The sequence below is a fragment of the Balaenoptera ricei genome, chromosome 4, assembly GCF_028023285.1.
Source record: "Balaenoptera ricei isolate mBalRic1 chromosome 4, mBalRic1.hap2, whole genome shotgun sequence".
NCBI classification, from domain to species: domain Eukaryota; kingdom Metazoa; phylum Chordata; class Mammalia; order Artiodactyla; family Balaenopteridae; genus Balaenoptera; species Balaenoptera ricei.
This window is the reverse complement of record NC_082642.1, coordinates 102,700,440-102,721,912: the sequence shown is the minus strand read 5'-3', so window position 1 is coordinate 102,721,912 and position 21,473 is coordinate 102,700,440. Positions and strand designations below refer to the sequence as shown.

Sequence of the window (21,473 nt, the reverse complement as noted above, 5' to 3'; positions counted from 1 at the left end):
ATATGCCTCAATTGGGCTTCCCTGGTGGCGCAGTGGTTAAGAATCTGCCTGCCAATGCAGGAGACATGGGTTCGAGTCCTGGTCCGGGAAGATCCCACATGCCACGGAACAAATAAGCTCGTGTGCCACAACTACTGAGCCTGTGTTCTAGAGCCCATGTGCCACAACTACTGAGCCTGTGTGCCACAACTACTGAAGCCCACATGCCTAGAGCCTGTGCCCCCAACAAGAGAAGCCACCACAATGAGAAGCCTGCACGCCACAACGAAGAGTAGCCCCCGCTCGCTGCAACCAGAGAAAAGCCCACATGCAGCAACGAAGACCCAACACAGCCAAAAATAAAATAAATAAAATAAAATAAATAAATTTTAAAAATATGCCTCAATTTCAAAAAAGAAAATTTATTAAAAAAATAAATAAATAAACTCTCTACCCCACCTGGAACTCCCTAAAATCCAGTCTACAGGTAGGCTGGTGTAGATCTAGTGAGGTAGAGTCATCCCTAGGTATCGGCAGGGGATTGGTCCCAGGACCACATTCCCTCTTCCCACGAGGACCAAAATCCATGGATGCTTAAGCCTCTTATATAAAGCGGCATAGTACAGTCGGCGCCCAGTATCCACGGGTTCTGTGTTCTAGGATATGGAGGGCTGATTGTACTTTCACTCTATTTCTCAGTTTACCTGAGTACTTGTCTCTTCTTGAGGATGTTCTTCATTGGTTCTGCTTTCAGCTGCTTCAAAAAAGACTGCGTTAGTTCAAGCACTGAAACAAAGGACTGTATCAAATAGTCCGACTCTCAAAGTCAAGCACGTTCAAGTCACTTACACCCAGGACCTGTGATCTGAAATTGGTGGTAATTTCAATTGGTAACAAGTGGGGTCACTTTTCAAAAAAGGGATTAAAAGTCCTCTATTATAAAGATTGTGTAACAATTGTGCAGATGGTTTGGAAAGTAGAGAGACAAAATCATCTATTGTCCCACCATCCCCAAAATACTTTTATATTAATATGTATTGAGCATGCCAGGCCCATTGGTAAGCAATGGGGATACATAAGAATACAAACGAGTTATGATCTGTGCCCTCTTGGAGCAGACGGACCAGCAAAAAAAAAAAAAAAAGGGAAAATAGGACTGTGTGCATAGCGGGCTATGGGAGCACATGGGAGAGTGAAGTGTTGTGAATTTGGAATGTATCAGTGATGCTGAGATTTGAAGAATAAGAAGTTAGCTCCATGGAATGGGGAGATGTGGGGAGAGGCATGTTTAGAAGTTCCAGGCAGAAGGAAAAGAAGGAATGTGCAAATGTGTGGTCTCCCAGATTATGTGAACCATTAGCCATTTGGTATGGCTATGTTTTAGAGAGTGGGGAGGGGAGATGGCTGAAGAAAGAGAAGATGGTGAAGGTTTCAATACCATGTCCCATTTCTGCTTAATCTAAAGATGAGAGGAGACTCGTGTGATGACAGTATTGTGTGTCCACATGGATTCAAAGGTATATAATTGTAACATAATAAAGATAAAATTTGTTTAATATTACCAACACAATGTTGTATCATTGGTATTTTCACTTGACATGTATCATTGGTCTTTTCCAAGTTACTACATGGGAAATTAATTGTTTAATGGCTATTTAGCATTTAATCATGTTGACTAATGTGTTAATTTAATTAACCATTCATTTATCATTAGCCATTTTGATAACTTCTACTTTTTAGTTTTATAAATAATGCTCAATTACCTTTTTCACTTTTCTGCTTTATTTCTTTACAATAAATGTCTAGAAATTATACTATTAATTAATTTTTTATTGAGGTATAATTGACATATATAGAAATTATATTATTTAGGCAAAGGATATAAATACTTTTATGGCTTTTGGAATCCTGTGATAAATTTATTTTATCAGTTAGTACTGGTATCAAGGTAAGAATGTATATCAGATTCACAACATTTTTTTTTGAGTATTAGGCATTATAATTCTTTAAAAATCTCACTAATTAAACAGACCAATATTTAATTTCTGTTTCTTTAAATGGTAGTAGTGTTGAACTTCTTTACATGTTGTTTTCAATATAAGTTTTCTTCCATGAATTGTCCTTTGCTGATCTCTTGATTGGTAATATTTTTATTGACACAGAATTTTAAAATTAATTTCTATATTTCTAAATTTAGAACTATGTCCCTTTCAGTGAAATGATAAATATTAAATTATATTACTATTTATTCCATAATTTAATTATTTACTATTTAATTTTAAAATCTACCTCAAACTCATTTTCCAAATTTTAAGCAATGGCTTAATAGTATTTATTAAATAATCATTTATGTTCTGATTCAACTTTATTCATGCAAAGTTTGTATGAAGAATAGGCTTTATAATAAGGTTATTTATTGGGGCCCTGAACCAAGATGATGGAGTAGAAGGATGTGCTCTCACACCCTCTTGCGAGAACACCAGAATCACAACTAGCTGCTGGACAATCATCCACAGGAAGACATTGGAACTCACCAAAATATATACCCCACATCCAAAGACAAAGGAGAAGCCACAATGAGACAGTAGGAGGGGAACAATCACAGTAAAATCAAATCCCATAACTGCTGGGTGGGTGACTCACAGACTGGAGAATACTTATACCACAGAAGTCCACCCACTGGAGTGAGGGTTCTGAGCCCCAAGTCAGGCTTTCCAACCTGGGGGTCTGGCAACAGGAGGAGGAATTCCTAGAGAATCAGACTTTGAAGGCTAGAGGGATTTCATTGCAAGACTTTGACAGGAGTAGGGGAAACAGAAACTCCACACTTGGAGGGCACACACAAAGTAGCGTGTGCATCGGGACCCAGGGGAAGGAGCAGTGACCTTAGAGGAGACTGAACCAGACCTACCTGCTAGTGTTGGAGGGTCTCCTGCAGAGGCGAGGGGTGGCTGTGGCTCACTGCAGGGACAAGGACACTGGCAGCAGAAGTTCTGGGAAGTACTCTTTGGCGTGAGCCCTCCCAGAGTCTGCCATTAACCCCAACAAAGAGCCCAGGTAGGCTCCAGTGTTGGGTTGCCTCAGGCCAAACAACCAACAGGGAGGGTACCCAGCCCCACCCATCAGCAGACAAGTGGATTAAAGTTTTACTGAGCTCTGCCCACCAGAGCAACAGTCAGATCTACCCACCACCAGTCCCTCCCATCAGGAAACTTGCACAATCCTCTTGGATAGCCTCATCCACCAGAGTGCAGACAGCAGAAGCAAGAAGAACCATAATCCTGCAGCCTGTGGAACAAAAACCACATTCACAGAAAGATAGACAAGATGAAAAGGCAGAGAGCTATGTACCAGATGAAAGAACAAGATAAAACCCCAGAAAAACAACTAAATGAAGTGGAGATAGGCAACCTTCCAGAAAAAGAATTCAGAATAATGATAGTGAAGATGATCCAGGACCTCGGAAAAAGAATGGAGGCAAAGATCGAGAAGATGCAAGAAATGTTTAACAAACACCTAGAAGAATTAAAGAACAAACAGAGATCAACAACACAATAACTGAAATGCAAACTACACTAGAAGGAATCAATAGCAGAATAACGGAGGCAGAAGGACGGATAAGTGACCTGGAAGACAGAATGGTGGAATTCACTGTTGTGGAACAAAATAAAGAAAAAAGAATGGAAAGAAATGAAGACAGCCTAAGAGACCTCTGGGACAACATTAAACACAACAACATTCGCATTATAGGGGTCCCAGAAGGAGAAGAGAGAGAGAAAGGAACAGAGAAAATATTTGAAGAGATTATAGTCGAAAACTTCCCTAACATGGGAAAGGAAATAGCCACCCAGGTCCAGGAAGCGCAGCGAGTCCCATACAGGATAAACCCAAGGAGAAACACACCAAGACACATAGTAATCAAATTGGAAAAAATCAAAGACAAAGAAAAGTTATTGAAAGCAGCAAGGGAAAAATGACAAATAACATACAAGGGAACTCCCATAAGGTTAACAGCTGATTTCTCAGCAGAAACTCTACAAGCCAGAAGGGAGTGGCATGATATACTTAAAGTGATGAAAGGGAAGAACCTATAACCAAGATTACTATACCCAGCAAGGATCTCATTCAGATTCGATGGAGAAATCAAAAGCTTTACAGAAAAGCAAAAGCTAAGAGAATTCAGCACCACCAAACCAGCTCTACAACACATGCTAAAGGAAGTTCTCTAAGCGGGAAACACAAGAGAAGAAAAGGACCTACAAAACAAACCCAAAACAATTAAGAAAATGGTCATAGGAACACACATATAGATAGTTACCTTAAACTTGAATGGATTAAATGCTCCAACCAAAAGACACAGGCTTCCTGAATGGATACAAAAACAAGATCCATCTATATTATGTCTACAAGAGACCCACTTCAGACCCAGGGACACATACAGACTGAAAGTGAGGGGATGGAAAAAGATATTCCATGTAAATGGAAATCAAAAGAAAGCTGGAGTAGCAATACACATATCAGATAAAATAGAATTTAAAATAAAGAATGTTACAAGAGACAATGAAGGACACTACATAATGATCAAGGGATCAATCCAAGAAGAAGATATAACAATTATAAATATATATGCACCCAACATAGGAGCACCTCAATACATAAGGCAACTGTTAACAGCTACAAAAGAGGAAATCGACAGTAACACAAAAATAGTGGGGGACTTTAACACCTCACTTACACCAATGGACAGATCAGCCAAACAGAAAATTAATAAGGAAACACAAGCTTTAAATGACACAAAAGACCAGATAGATTTAATTGATATTTATAGGACATTCCATCCAAAAACAGCAGATTACACTTTCTTCTCAAGTGCACACGGAACATTCTCCAGGATAGATCATATCTTGGGTCACAAATCAAGCCTCAGTAAATTTAAGAAAATTGAAATCACATCAAGCATCTTTTCTGACCATATCACTATGAGATTAGAAATCAATTACATGGAAAAAAATGTAAAAAACAGAAATACATGGAGGCTAAACAATACGTTACTAAATAACCAAGAGATCACTGAAGACATCAAAGAGGAAACCAAAAAATACTTAGAGACAAATGACAATGAAAACACAATGATCCAAAACCTATGGGATGCAGCAAAAGCAGTTCTAAGAGGGAAGTTTATATTTATATAAGCCTACCTCAAGATACAAGAAAAATCTCAAATAAACAATCTAACCTTACACCTAAAGGAACTAGAGAAAGAAGAACAAACAAAACCCAAAGTTAACAGAAGGAGAGAAATCATAAAGATCAGAGCAGAAATAAATAAAATAGAAACAAAGAAAACAATAGCAAAGATCAATAAAACTAAAAGTTGGTTCTTTGAGAAGACAAACAAAATTTGTAAACCATTTGCCAGACTCATCAAGAAAAAGAGGGAGAGGACTCAAATCAATAAAATTAGAAATGAAAAAGGAGAAGTTACAACAGACACTGCAGAAATAAAAAGCATCCTAAGAGACTACTGCAAGCAACTCTATGCCAATAAAATGGACAATCTGGAAGAAATGGAAAAATTCTTAGAGAGGTATAACCTTCCAAGACTGAACCAGGAAGAAATAGAAAATATGAACAGACCAATCACAAGGAATGAAATTGAAACTGTGATTAAAAATCTTCCAACAAACAAAAGTCCAGGAGCAGATGGCTTCACAGGTGAATTCTATCAGACAGTTAGAGAAGAGCTAACACCTATCCTTCTCAAACTCTTCCAAAATATTGCAGAGGAAGGAACACTCCCAAACTCATTCTATGAGGCCACCATCACCCTGATACCAAAACCAGACAAAGATACTGCAAAAAAAGAAAATTACAGACCAATATCACTGATGAATATAGATGCAAAAATCCTCAACAAAATACTAGCAAACAGAATCCAAGAGCACATTAAAAGGATCATACACCATGATCAAGTGGGATTTATCCCAGGGATGCAAGGATTCTTCAATATATGCAAATCAATCAATGTGACACACCATATTAACAAATTGAAGAATAAAAACCATATGATCATCTCAATAGATGCAGAAAAAGCTTTTGACAAAATTCAACACCCATTTATGATAAAAACTCTCCAGAAAGTGGGCATAGAGGGAACCTACCTCAACATAAAAAAGGCCATATACGACAAACCCACAGCAAACATCATTCTCAATGGTGAAAAACTGAAAGCATTTCCTCTAAGATCAGGAACGAGACAAGGATGTCCAGTCTCACCACTATTATTCAACATAGTTTTGGAAATCCTAGCCACGGCAATCAGAGAGGAAAAAGAAATAAAAGGAATACAAATTGGAAAAGAAGAAGTAAAACTGTCACTGTTTGCAGATGATATGATCTATACATAGAGAATCCTAAAGATTCCACCAGAAAACTACTAGAGCTAATCAATGTATTTGGTAAAGTTGCAGGATACAAAATTAATGCACAGAAATCTCCTCCATTCCTATACACTAATGATGAAAATTTGAAAGAGAAATTAAGGAAACTCTCCCATTTACCACTGCAACAAAAAGAATAAAATACCTAGGAATAAACCTGCCTAGGGAGACAAAAGACCTGTATGCAGAAAAGTATAAGACACTGAAGAAAGAAATTAAAGATGATACCAAAAGATGGAGAGATATACCATGTTCTTGGATTGGAAGAATCAATATTGTAAAAATGACTATACTACCCAAAGCAATCTACAGATTCAATGCGATCCCTATCAAATTACCAATGGCATTTTTTATGGAACTAGAACAAAAAATCTTAAAATTTGTATGGAGCACAAAAGACCCCGAATAGCCAAAGCAGTCTTGAGGGAAAAAAAACAGAGCTGGAGGAATCAGACTCCCTGACTTCAGACTATACTACAAAGCTACAGTAATCAAGACAATATGGTACTGGCACAAAAACAGAAACATAGATCAATGGAACAAGACAGAAAGCCCAGAGATAAACCCATGCACCTATGGTCAACTAGTCTATGACAAAGGAGGCAAGGATATACAATGGAGAAAAGACAGCCTCTTCGATAAGTGATGCTGGGAAAACTGGACAGCTACATGTAAAAGAATGAAATTAGAACACTCCCTAACACCATACACAAAAATAAACAAAATGGATTCGAGACCTAAATGTAAGACTGGACACTGTAAAACTCTTAGAGGAAAACATAGGAAGAACACTCTTTGACATAAATCACAGCAAGATCTTTTTTGATCCACCTCCTAGAGTAATGGAAATAAAAACAAAAATAAACAAATGGGACCTAATGAAACGTCAAAGCTTTTGCACAGCAAAGGAAACCATAAACAAGACGAAAAGACAACCCTCAGAATGGGAGAAAATATTTGCAAATGAATCAATGGACAAAGGATTAATCTCCAAAATATATAAACAGCTCATGCAGCTCAACATTAAAAAAACAAACAACCCAATCCAAAAATGGGCAGAAGACCTAAATAGACATTTCTCCAAAGAAGACATACAGATGACCAAGAAGCACATGAAAAGCTGCTCAACATCACTAATTAGAGAAATGCAAATCAAAACTACAATGAGGTATCACTGCACACCAGTTACAATGGGCATCATCAGAAAATCTACAAACAACAAATGCTGGAGAGGGTGTGGAGAAAAGGGAACCCTCTTGCACTGTTGGTGGGAATGTAAATTGATACAGTCACTATGGAGAACAGTATGGAGGTTCCTTAAAAAACTAAAAATAGAATTACCATATGATCCATCAATCCCACTACTGGGCATATACCCAGAGAAAACCATAATTCAAAAAGACACCTGCACCCCAATGTTCATTGCAGCACTATTTACAATAGCCACGTCATGGAAGCAACCTAAATGCCCATCGATAGCCGAATGGATAAAGAAGATGTGGTACATATATACAATGGAATATTACTCAGCCATAAAAAGGAACGAAATCGGGTCATTTGTGGAGACATGGATGGATCTAGAGACTCTCATACAGAGTGAAGTAAGTCAGAAAGAGAAAAACAAATATCGTATATTAACACATATATGTGGAACCTAGAAAAATGGTACAGATGAACCGGTTTGCAGGGCAGAAATAGAGACACAGATGTAGAGAATAAACGTATGGACACCAAGGGGGGAAAGCGGTGGGGGGTGGGAGTGGTGGTGTGATGAACTGGGCGATTGGGATTGACATGTATACACTGATGTGTATAAAACCGATGACTAATAAGAACCTGCTGCATAAACAAACAAATAAAATTCAAAAAATTTTTTAAAAAATAATAAGGTTATTTATTTAGTCACATGATATATATCTCTGTTGTTCAGACAGTGCAGCAATATTTTCATTATTACTGCTATATAAAATATTTTAACTTTTGGGAAGAATTAGAAATTCCCTCATTAATTACTTTTATACACAAATAATGTGTATAATATATAATACATATTATAATTATATGTGTTTGTTTTTATAGATTAAATATTAAAATTTCTAATAACTTGGATGTTCTCAGTTTTAATTCACACATTGGATATCAAATATGGCAGTTAAAAGGATTCCTCAATACTCTAGGTAGAATGCCTACAAGTTTCCAAATACATATACGACTATTTTACAAAAGGAAAGTAAGTTCCCAATTACTCAAAGAAATCTAACATACCTGATGCTGCAGGATGAGCTGGTTTACGTGAAGCTATATACTTTCTAGTGTTCCACCTGAATTTATTTGAATCAATCGCAGTTTGAACAATTGTTACCTTTGTGAAATCTTCAGTGCCTTGTATCTGAAAGTTGACAGATTACAAGCTATATCATACAGTTGAATGTTTCTCTGTTAGGCTACTATCTCAGACCCTCTCTAAATATCTGGGCCTGAAAATTGACAATATCAATAGATATTAGATATCTTTAAATATCTGGATATGTTAGTCTTGTGAGAGTCAATATTCTACATACTTTCACTGAGTTTTAATTATTTTGCTCATTTTTATTACAACTGAGAAAAATAATCAAGAGTTAATCATCAATGACCCTTTAAAATATCACCCAGAAGGTTTTTCTATGTGGCAGGAAGAAAGTTTGAAAATCAATGGATTTCAAGAAATCTTCCAACCTTGTGACTGTCTTCAATATGCTTTGAATAACATTGGTGCCCAAATCCACAGTGAGCAGAGCTTTATGCCTAGGAGAGTAGACAGAGTTGGGCAGGTTTGGTCTGCCTCGAGAATCTCTTACTTGGTCATCTAAATTCCCAACCAGCACCCCCAACTAAGCTCTATTATTATGTATTCAAGAATAGAGTTGGGGAGCACCATAGTTAAGAATAATGTTTCACTTCCTCTCACTTGGCATCAAATTGGTGCTAGTGGCATCCACGTAGAAAATTTTCTTGTGACTGTTTCTCAGCTTAGGATTCCTCTTATTCCCACCTCAGTTTTTTTCTTGTGTCCCAAATCTACCTTTTAAGCACTTCTACCATAGCTGTAAATGTTTATTCATCTATTTATATATGTTTCTTTTCGCTTGGTTGAGAGATCTCTTGAGGGCAAGCTGAAAGTCTCATTCGTCTTGACCACTTTAGCATCTAGCACTGTCTCTGTCATAGTTGCTTTAAAAAAATGCCTGATTTAATTGACTCTAGGTCCCTCTTTCAAGTTACTTTCTTTAGCTGTATTTTATGCGTCCTCTGATTCCTCCTGACATGTGCCTCTCTTACTCTACCCCAATACACACACACACACACACACACACACACACAGACACACACACAGACACATACATAATACAGTCTTCTTTCTTTCTTCTCATGGCACAGCATCTCATTTTAATTGGAAGGGTAACCCAGCGGCTTAAATATGAGAAGTCCTTCATTTGTACATTCACTTTCAATGTAGCTGGGGAAATACCTTGGTACTCACTTCAGCATGGGACTGACAGAACATTTTTAGAACACTGCTGTTATAGCCCAGAGAGAGTAGTCCTTCTGCAATATGTACATGAACTTAATAGGTCCTCTTTTGCTATTTACAGTTGCACCAAAATCTAACTGCAGTCAAAATGTATAGCTTGGCCTAATTCATTGACAGTGAATAGGAATAGCTTGGTGTTTGGGCTACCCAGTGCCAAAGCAATCAATTAATTTGGTGTGTGTGTTGTGTGTGTGTGTGTGTACGGAGGTGGTGGGGGAAAGGGAGAGAATGGGAAGGTGGAAAAGTGACAATTTTTCTAATATTAACACATTGTTGGACAAATGGCATATTGACCTGAAGATATGAATCAATATTTCTTTACCTGATGGCATGTTATAGGAATTAAGAAAGGAGCCTTATAAGCTTTTCGTAACTGACAATCTTCCACAGCTCCATGAATGAGGATGACATAAATTACAGTTTCATCATAGATATCAGTTTTGGTGTTCTTTGGTATATCTTTTACATAAATGTTACAGAGTTTTAACTGCATCTTGTAATTCCAATCCTATAAGAAAAACACAATTTCATAGTCTATTGTTTATAAAGTTTAACATAAATTCCTAAATAGTTAATTTCTAACAATACTTTAGGGCAATTTCACTCAGAGAGAAGTACAATTGTATATAAACACCTCTTACCTCATAAGATAAATGTTCCCTTATTTTTTTGGCAGTAATAGAAAGTCCAAGTTTTAGCCACATTTTATATTCAATGTGAGGACAGAATTGTTCAAAAGCTTCATACAAGTGATGTTTGGGAATAAAGTATGCCTGGAAAAAAGAGGATATCAATTTTTTTTAAGTCTTTTATTGAATTTGTTACAATATTGCTCTGTTTTATGTTTTGGTTTTTTGGCTGCAAAGAATGTGGGATCTTAGTTTCCCAACCTGGGATGGAACCCACACTCCCTGCATTGGAAGGTGAAGTCTTAACCACTGGACCACCAGGGAAGTCCCAGAGGATATCAATTTAACATTTCATCCTGTGCACCCATGATTTAATGAAATGAGGTTTTCTCATTTATATATGTAACATTAAAGCTAATAATTTAATTTATATAGATTCATGTTATTGCCTGGAAACCCAATAAAATGTATCTATTTAGTAAATATTTGTGCAATCTTGTCATGCACTAAGCACTAAAAGACTACATGATCCAATGAGAGGTTCTTTATTATCCTTATAGATTCTGAAAAAAATAGAAAACCAAGTATCAAAGATCATTTAACCTTTTCTAAAGACATAAGTATTTCTAAAAACATATTATTTGAGGGGAGCAAGTGTTTTGGTCAATAATAAAATGCGGATACTAACAATGAACAGACTATTGGCTATTAGGAATAAGCTGCTATGAATACACAAGACATTGTGTATGTTGGTTTTAATTTCTCTTAGTAAGTATCTATGAGTGGGGTTGCTGGGTAATAGGGTAAGTGTGTATTTAACCTTATAAGAAACTGCCAAACTGTTTTCAGATGAAGTTGTAACATTTTACCCTTTAACTAGCCATGTATGAGAATTTCAGTTGCTTCACATCCTTGCTAATACCTTGTGTTCAGTTTTTTTTTATTTTTAGCCAATGTAGTAGGTGTGTAGTGATAACTTATCATGATTTTAATTTGCATTTCTCTGAGAGCTAATGATATTGATTATCTTCTTCATGTGTTTATGGGCCATTTGTATATTCTTTTGTGATGTATCTGTTCAAATCCTTTGCCCAATTTTTAAAATTGAAGCATAGTTGATTTATAATATTATACTAGTTTCAGGTGTACAACAGAGTGATCCAGTATTATTATATATTATACTCCATTTAAAGTTATTACAAAGTATTGACTCTATTCCCTGTACTGTACAATATATTTTTGTAGCTTATTTATTTTACACATAGTAGTTTGTACTTCTTAATCCTCTGCCCTTATTTTGTCCCACCCCCTTCCCTCTCCCTATTGGTAACCACTAATTTGTTTTCTGTATCTGTGAGTCCATTTCTGTTTTGTCATATTAATTTGTTTGTTTTCTTTTTTTAGATTCCACATATAAGTGATAACTTAGAGTATTTGTCTTTGTCTGACTTATTTCACTAAATATAATACCCTCCAGGTCCATCCATGTTGTTGCAAATGTCAGAATTTCATTCTTTTTTTATGGCTTAGTAATATTACCATATATATGTATATAATATATATATATTACCACTTAGGTTGCTTCCATGTCTTGGCTGTTATAAATAATACTACTGTGAACATTGGGGTACATGTATCTTTTCGAATTAATGTTTTCATTTTCTTCATATACCTATCCAAGAGCAGAATTCCTGGATTATATGGTAGCTCTATTTTTAGTTTTTAGGAACCTCCATACTGTTTTCCATAGTGGCACAAATTTACATTCCCACAAACAGTGTACTAGGCCTCCCTTTATCCACATCCTCACCAACATTTGTAATTTGCAGACTTTTTTTTTTTCCCACTTTTTGACCGCACCATGCAGTATGTGGGATCTTAGTTCCCCAACCAGGGATCAAACCTGGGGCCCCTACAGTAGAAGCACAGAGTCTTAAACACTGGACTGGCAGGGAAGTCCCATTGTTATTTGTAGACTTTTTGATGATAGCCATTCTGACAGAGGTGAGCTGATATCGCATTGTGGTTTTGATTTGCATTTCTCTGATAATTAACAATGATGAGCATCTTTTCATGTGCCTGTTGGCCTTCTGTATATCTTCTTTGGAAAATATCTGTTCAGGTCTTCTGTGCATTATGTAATTGAGTTGTTTTGATATTGAGTTATATGAGCTGTTTATATATTTTGATATTAACCTGTTATTAGTCATGTAATTTACAAATATTTTCTCCCAATCAATAAGTTGTCTTTTTGTTTTGTCAACGGTTTCCTTTGCCATGGAAAATCTTGTAAGATTGTTTTTGTTTCCTTTGCCTTAGGAGACAGATCCAAAAAAATATTGCTACGATTTATATCAAAGAGTGTTCTGCCTATGCTCTTTTCTAGGAGTTTACAATATCCAGTCTTACATTTAGGTCTTTAATTCATTTTGAGTTTATTTTGTACATGGTGTGAGAAAAAGTTCTAATTTCATTTTTACATGTAGCTGTCCAGTTTTCCCAGAAACACTTACTGAAGAGCCTGTCTTTTCTCCATTGTATATTTTTGCCTTCTTTGTTGTAGATTAGTTGACCATAAGTACATGGGTTTATTTCTGGGTTCTCTATTCTGTTCCATTAATCTGTGTCTGTTCCTGTGCCAGTACCATACTGTTTTGCTGACTGAAGTTTTGTAGCATAGTCTGAAGTCAGGGAGCATGCTATCTCCAGCTTTGCTCTTTTTTCTCAAGATTGCTTTGGCAATTTTGTGTCTTTGGTAGTTCCATATAAATTTTAGGATTATTTGTTCTAGTTCTGTGAAAAATGTCATGGGTAGTTTGATAAGGATTGCATTAAATCTATAGACTACTTAGGGTAGTATGGACATTTTAACAATATTTTCTTCCAATCCATGAACACAGGATATCTTTCCATTTCTTTGTATTATCTTTAATTTCCTTCATCAATGTTTTATAGTTTTCAGAGTATAGGTCTTTTACCTCTTTGGTAAAGCTTATTCCTATATATTTTATTGTTTTTGATGTGTTAAACGGGACTGTTTTCTTTTATTCTCTTTCTGATAGTTCATTATTTGTATATTGAAAAGCAGTATATTAATCTTGTACTCTGCAACTTTACTGAATTCCTCTATTAGTTCTAATAGTTTTTTCAGTGGAGACTTTAGGATTTTGTCATCTGCAAATAGTGACAGTTTTACTTCTTTGCTTCCAGTTTGGATGCCTTTTATTTGTTTTTCTTCTCTGATTTCTGTGGCTAGGACTTCCAATGGAACGTTAAATATAAGTGGCAAGAGTGAGCATCCTTGTCTTGTTCCTGACTGTAGAGGAAAAGCTTTCAGCTTTTCACCATTGAGTGTGATGTTAGCTGTGGATTTGTCATAAATGGCTTTCATTATGTTGAGACATGTTTTCTTTATACCAAATTTGATGAGGGTTTTTATCATGAATGAATGTTGAATTTTGTCAAATCCTTTTTCTGTGTCTCCTGTGATGATCGTGTGATTTTTATCCTTCATTTTGTTAATGTGGTGAATCACATTGATTGATTTGTAGATAATGAACCATCCATGCATCCTTGGAATAATTCCACTTGGTCATGGTGTATGATCTTTTTTATATATTGTTGAATTCAGTTTGCTAATATTTTATCAAGTATTTTTGCATCTATATTCATCATAGATATTGGCCTGTAATTTTCTTTCTTTCTTTTTTTTCACAGTAGTAGTCATGTATTGTAGTCATGTATTGCTTAGAATCTTCCCTCTTAGAACTGCTCTTGCTGTGTCCCACAGATTTTGCAAAGTTGTGTTTTTATTTTCATTTGTCTTGAGGTATTTTCTGATATCCTCTTTGATTTATTCATTGACCCACTGGTTTTTTTGGTAACATGTTCTTTGTTATTTATTTATTTATTTATTTATTTTTGGCTGCATTGGGTCTTCGTTGCTGTGCACGGGCTTTCTCTAGTTGTGGCAAGTGGGGGCTGCTCTTCGCTGTGGTACACAGGCTTCTCATTGCAGTGGCTTCTCTTGTTGTGGACCACAGGCTCTAGGTGCAAGGGCTTCACTAGTTGTGGCACGCAGGCTCAGTAGTTGTGGCTCATGGGCCCTAGAGCACAGGTTCAGTAGTTGTGGCACACAGGCTTAGTTGCTCCGTGCCATGTGGGATCTTCCCAGACCAGGGCTTGAACCTGTGTCCCCTGCATTGGCAGGCGGATTCTTAACCACTGCACCACCAGGGAAGTCCAATAGTCTCCACGTGTTTGTGTTTTTCCCAGTTTTCTTTCTGTAATTGATTTTAGTTTCATATCATTGTGGTTGGGGAAAATGCTTGATATAATTTCTCTCTTCTTAAATTTGTCAAGACTTGTTTTGTGGACTAGTATGTGATCTATCCTGAAGAACATTCCATGTACACTTGAAAAGAATTTGTCTTCTGCTGTTTTTGAATGGAAAGTTCTGTAGATATTTATTAAGTCCAACTGGTCTTGTATGTCATTTAAGACCACTGTTTCCATATTGATTTTCTGTCTGGGTGATCTGTCCATTGATGTAAATGGGGCATTAAAAGTCCCCTGCTATTACTGTATTGTCAGTTTCTCCCTTTATGTCTGTTAATATTTGCTTTATATATTTAGATGCTCCTTATATTTGGTGCATATATGTTAATGAGTGTTATGTCCTCTTCTTTTATTGATCCCTTTATCATCGTATAATTCCTTTCTTTGCCTTTTGTTATAGACTTTGTTTTAAAGTCTACTTTGCCTGATGTGAGTATTGGTACCAGAGCTTTCTTATTTCTATTTGCATGAAATATCTTTTTCCATACCCTCACTTTCAGTCTGTGTGTATCTTTAGCTCTGAAGTGAGTCTCTGGTAAGCAGCATATAAATGGGTTTTGTTTTTTTTATCCAATCAGCCAGCCTATGTCTTTTGATTGGAGCATTTAGTCCATTGACATTTAAAATGATTATTGATACATACATACTTATTGCTATTTGTTACTTGTTTTCTGGCTGTTTTTGTAGTTATCTGTTCCTTTCTCCGTTTTTCGTTTCTTCCCTTGTGGTTTGATGATTTTCTTTAGTGGTAGGCTTGTGTTCCTTTTTTCTCTAGTTTTTGTGTATCTATTGTAAGTTTTTGATTTGCGGTTACTATGGGGTTCATATATGTTGACCTATAGCTATATCTACTTATTTTAAACAGATAGTCATTTAAATTCAAACACATTCTAAAATATCTACTTTTTTTACTCCCTTGTCTCGGGTTTTGTGTTTTCGATGTCATATTTTACATATTCATTTTTATCCCTAACTATTTATTGTAGTTATAGTTGATTTTACAATTTTTTGTCTTTTAATCTTGTAATAGTTTAATTAACTGATCCACAACTTTTACTACATATTTGCCTTTATTAGTGGCTTTTTTCCTTTCCTGACTCTTTTACTGCCATCTCCAAACTACTCTTTTAAGTTCTAAAATTTCCTTTAGATTCTTTTCTATTTTTCAGTATTTCCTATGTCTTCTCTCATAAAGATTATATTTTCCTTTAGCTGCTTGAACATATTTCCCTTTAGTTCTTTGAATAAGAACTAAAGGGAATAAGAACTATAAGAATAACGCTTTCATGTCCTCATTTAATCCATATTCTGGGCAATCTCACTGTTGGTTTTTTATTTATTAACCCACCAACCTCCAAACACACACACACACACACACACACACACACACACACACACACACTATGGGTCACATGTTCATGTTTCTTTGCTTGTTTAGTAATTCATGATTGTTGATGATAAATTGTAGAGATTCCAGATTCTGTTATCTTCCTTTGAGCACTGCTTATTTTTGTTGTAGTAGGCCCTTCATTTACTGTCTGATAACCTTGAGCTTGTATAGGTTGATTTGTTTAATCAGTAGAAAACTCTAGGTATTTTCCATGATTGTGTAATTTAGTGGTACTTAACCTCCAAATTCTGTCTCCACTGTGAAGCCTGCCAGGGCTTGCTCTCAGGCTTTGTTATAGTAAATCTAGAGCTAACCTTACTAAGTCATGGTATTTACTCCTAAGGTCTATTCCTTCTGTCCTCTCACCCCCATGCCTGAGGTTTTAAAAGTTCTATCCTTTCCGGCAAGATAGAACCTTAAACATCTCAAATCCTTGGCACTCCTTGACCTCTAATATCTCTGGTCCATTCTTAGCAATCTGATAATTTAGTTTTGTCTCATCTTGTGCATGTGCACCCTATCCCTCAACCAAGGACTTGTGGAGAACCACCACACAGATTCCTCAGTTCTCCCTCTGTGCAACTCCTGCTCCTATGCCCAGTTCTACAGATTCCAACCACTTTAGCTGCCACAAATTCTTATCTCTCCCATCTCAGCTCAGCAGGATCATGGACTTCCTCTTGGATTCTTATTGTGCTGTAGTTGGAAAGTGTCCTAGTGAGAGGGTCAGGGTGGATGTGGGGCTTATCTTGTGAGCTTCTCTTCTCTTGAGGTTTCCAAACTTAACACTGCCTGTTTTCCAATGGCTGAAAATATTTGTCTCATATATTTTGTCAAGTTCCATGGTTATTTATGGTGAGTATGCTACCACGTTCTCGGTAACTTCATTATATCCAGAAGCAAAAGGCTAGAGTATTTTTATGTGAATGCCCGGTATCATGTAATTTCACTTGTAAATATTCTAATATGCATTGCTGAATGATAGAGACTTTAAAAATTTTCCCTTGCCTTCTTCCTCCTCCCCTTCCTTTTTATTCCTTTGATTTGTTGAAAAAAAAAAAAAAAAGAAACAGGTCATTTGGCCTGTAGGACCGTCCACATTCTAGGTTTAGCTAATTATTCTCTCCTGGTGTCAATTAACTTGTTTCTCTCCTTCCTGCATTTTCTGTAAACTGGTTGGATTTAGAAGCTTCAGGTTTTCTCTTTTCTTGTGCAAGAAGACTCCATGGTGCTAGTCCTTCTGTTGCATCAGATCATGAAGTATGTGATGCCCCAGTAGTCATTACTTTAGTGATGCTAAGATTATCCTTAGGTGGTGTGACCCTGGTTTTTCATTATAAAATTTCCCATTAACATTCTGGTTAGTAGTTTTAGCATCAATTGGTGATTGTTGCATAGGTTTATTACTTCATTAAGGCTGGCAAAATGGAGATATTCTAATTCTGTCATTCAACATTTGTTAGCTGGAATTCTTCTACAAAGAAGAATTTCTCATCATTTTTTTTTTTCTTCTTAGCTTCCTTGAAAGAGTTCATAGAGGAAAGGCAGGATAAATGTTTCATTTTTTCTTTTTTAAAAGAAGCAATACAGAATTTCCTGGTGGTCCAGTGGTTAGGACTCCGGGCTTCCACTGCCAGGGGCCTGGGTTTGATCCCTGGCTGGGGAACTAAGATCCCTCAAGCTGCGTAGCATGGCCAAAAAAAAAAAAAAAAAAAAGTAAAAACATAATAAATAAAAGACTGTCCTTTAAAAAAAAAAAGACGCAATCTATTTTCAGAGACATAAGTTGATATCTTAACAACCTTTTTGGAATAAAAAAATAGGTGTCATTATCAACTTATGGGTTTTTTATATATTTTGGGGGTTCAATTGTTTACATCATTATTCTTTCTGAGTTCACATTAGGCCAGTGGGAGTCCCTGCTGCTTTGAGGATTTTGTCCTCAACTGTGTGTCAGGAAACTTCCATCCACTTTGCTCAACTTTTCTAGTAATAAATCCCAGCTCTTTGACTTTTTCCCTTCCTTACCCTCCAAATTATGGTATTGATAGTTAAAATATCCCATCTAGTTTTTCCCATGAGAGATCTCATATAACCAGTTTTTCTGGTTAAATCCTTGTTTCAATATGGTAGGTTAACTTTTACAAACCATTTTGTTAGGACATTATACTGTGTTCATAAAATTTTATAACAAGTTTTATTTCTTTATCATCCCTATTTTTAAAAAAATTGTCACTAGACTGTAAACATATACAAGTACAAAAATAACCTTAAATTTTGTACTAGATATTTAACAAGGTACAACAGTAAGACATAAGGTGATGTTTTCTGACCTCCACTACAGTTTTGCAGGTGGCGGAATATTTCATGGGTTCATTAGTCAAGCAGTTTAGCTCTCCTATTATTGCCCCACTGATCACAAAGTCTGTGTAAGTTATTTGGTAATCTTTCTCCTCTGACTCCCAGATTATTTGGTCAATTCCCAAACCTGGCTTTGATCTTTGAAGCTGTTCAGGAACAAAGAAAGAAAAAAAATACATATGCCAGTTAATTTACCAAAACTATTTAATTTATGGCTTTTTCCCCCTTTGGTTTTAACAATTTTAATATTTATATATTGTTTGACAACATGTATCACTCATAACTTTTAAAGTGAATTTATTAAATTAGCAATGACTTGGAAAAAAAGCATTTTTAAATACTCTGATCTTTCTGATCCCACCTACTCACCCAACCTATACCTGTCTTAGAATGGCTAAAAGCCCAACTCAAACATAAGATAAATAACAATTTATATTATAATTTTCCATCTTAATACGGATCCTTTGAGGTTTTTTGTTATCTATAGGAACGTATGGCTTAAAGGTGATGGCTGGTATTATCATTGTGTCTGAGGAAGAAAATTGTCGTTTGGATAACAGCTGCTATCCAAAAAAAGGAATAATAGAGTTCTTAACATTAAAAGGTATTTATTCTCTATTATGTAACTTTTTAACTAGTGCTCACAAGTGCATTTATAAATGTCTCTGCCTTACCTTTACCATGCCTGAAACAATTACATAAATTCCTTGGGGCTCATCACCTTCTTCAAATATATCATTTCCACAATCAAATGTTACAATTCTGGATCTTTCCTAAAAAATATCACCAAATACATAAGCTATAAATAATATTTTGGTGGTGATTGAAGTTTACATTTTTTTAAAAGTTGTACATTTTTAAAGTAAATGTTACTCAAAAATATCTGAGATTTTGTGTTAGTAATAAATTTGTAAGAGAAAATAGGAATTATGGCTAACAAAGAGAAGAAGGTGGATATTCACAGGTATATGTAATTTCAAATGGGGTGTTCATACATAGATTAGAAAACAATCTAATCTAGGAATAAGAATGTAGTAGAAGGATGAAAATATTTCATTTGGATGAAAAATAGGACAGATGCAAGCTAATGGCACATGTGTGTCTTATACATACTCGTGCTCTAAACAGCTGATGAAGTAATAAAAAAAATTCATTCATTCAAAATATTTTAAGCAGGTGAAAAAAATATAATTTGTCTTTTGGTACTTATTTGATATAGAAAAAGATGTTAATAGAACAGGTTAAATCTCTTTATTTGTTCATCCCACAAACACTTATTGAACACCCGCTATGTGAGATGCTACATGGTAGGGGTTGAGTATTCAAAAGCTGGATGAGGTAAAAATTATAGTAGGGGAGAGAGATGTAAAGATAATAATTGTAATGTAATGTAATGATGCTATAATAAAGGTATATAGTTACAGTGGTAATTCCTTTAGTCCTCCGAACTCTGGATGGACCATAGGATGTTCTTCTACTGGTGGGGTATTTGACTCTAAAGCCTGCTTTTCAGAGTACCTTTGGTGGGGGTTTCCAGAGAAGCAATAAGCAGAGGAGGTTTGGGGGGAAAAAAATGAAAGCAAAGAGCATTTCAAGATAAGTAAATAGCCCTCACAGAGGAATGGAATTAAAGAACAGTATAAAGTTCTTGGGGTACCATGAGTGGTTCAGTATAAATAGAGTATGGGGTATATGACACATGGGTAACAGAAAGTAAAGATGGAGAGGTAAGCAGGAGGCAGACTGTGGGAGAACTTTGCATGTCATTCAAAGAGATTTTGATTTTATCCTACAGGTAATCAATGACATTTAGATAATTTAAAACTGAAGAGTATCATGGTTAAATCTTTACTTTTTAAAATATCATTTGCTGATACATTAGAGATACTATTACTAGCAAATACAAATATTACCTGAATAAAGCTTATATGGTCTTGGTCTTTATCCAGCCATGGAATATGATAGAGTGCTTCGTCAACAGTAAGAGGTTTGTACATAGGTTGAAGATCAAGTATCTCTCTTTTTCTGGCCGTTATTAACTAAAACCACAAAAGTTAAGAAAGGAGATGAACAAAACTGGTGTTCACAGAATGTTTAAAACAATTATGGTTTTATACTATTTCCTTTTCTTGCTCTTCTGACATTTTTGTTCTTCTATGGAAACCTTCAACCTCTCTCCTGTTATAGCATTTTTCTATGTTATCATTATTCTGAAGTCATAGGTTACTTTTAAAAGTAAATCTTATATGTCCATGCCACTCTCTCACTTCGTCTCAGCTACCAAATGTAAAATAGATAGCTAGTGGGAAGCAGCCACATAGCACAGGGAGATCAGGTTGGTGCTTTGTGACCACCTAGAGGGGTGGGATAGGGAGGATGGGAGGGAGACTCAAGAGGGAGGAGATATGAGGATATATGTATATGTATAGCTGATTCACTTTGTTATAAAGCAGAAACTAAGAAAAAAAAAGTAAATCTTTTACCGAAGTATAGCACATATGCAAAAAGTGCACAAATCATAAATGTCCACTCAAAGAACATTTACCACATGAAAATATCTGCGTAACCAGCACCCAGATTAAAAAATAAAACATTTATTGAACCCTAGAATCCTCCCTTATGTTCTCTTCTAGTCATTACTTCTACCCCAAATTAATCACTCTTTTTCTATTACCATAGTTTAGCTTTGTCTGGTTTTGAGCTTTATCTGCATGAAATCAATGAGTATGTATTTATTTGTGTCTGGTTTCATTTGCTCAACA

General features: G+C 35.7%; 1 protein-coding gene across 1 annotated transcript in view; it reads right to left on the bottom strand.

The window, feature by feature from the left end:
- Window positions 1-21,473, bottom strand: part of SLC9C1 (solute carrier family 9 member C1) — a 101,969-nt gene that overhangs the window by 1,640 nt on the left and 78,856 nt on the right. The window contains exons 20-26 of the mRNA XM_059919990.1: window positions 20,625-20,750; window positions 19,386-19,484; window positions 18,684-18,857; window positions 10,635-10,766; window positions 10,316-10,501; window positions 8,685-8,808; window positions 684-748 (exon numbers count right to left, since the gene is read on the bottom strand). Coding sequence (XP_059775973.1) covers window positions 684-748; window positions 8,685-8,808; window positions 10,316-10,501; window positions 10,635-10,766; window positions 18,684-18,857; window positions 19,386-19,484; window positions 20,625-20,750 — 906 coding nt within the window. The remainder of the gene's footprint in view (window positions 1-683; window positions 749-8,684; window positions 8,809-10,315; window positions 10,502-10,634; window positions 10,767-18,683; window positions 18,858-19,385; window positions 19,485-20,624; window positions 20,751-21,473) is intronic.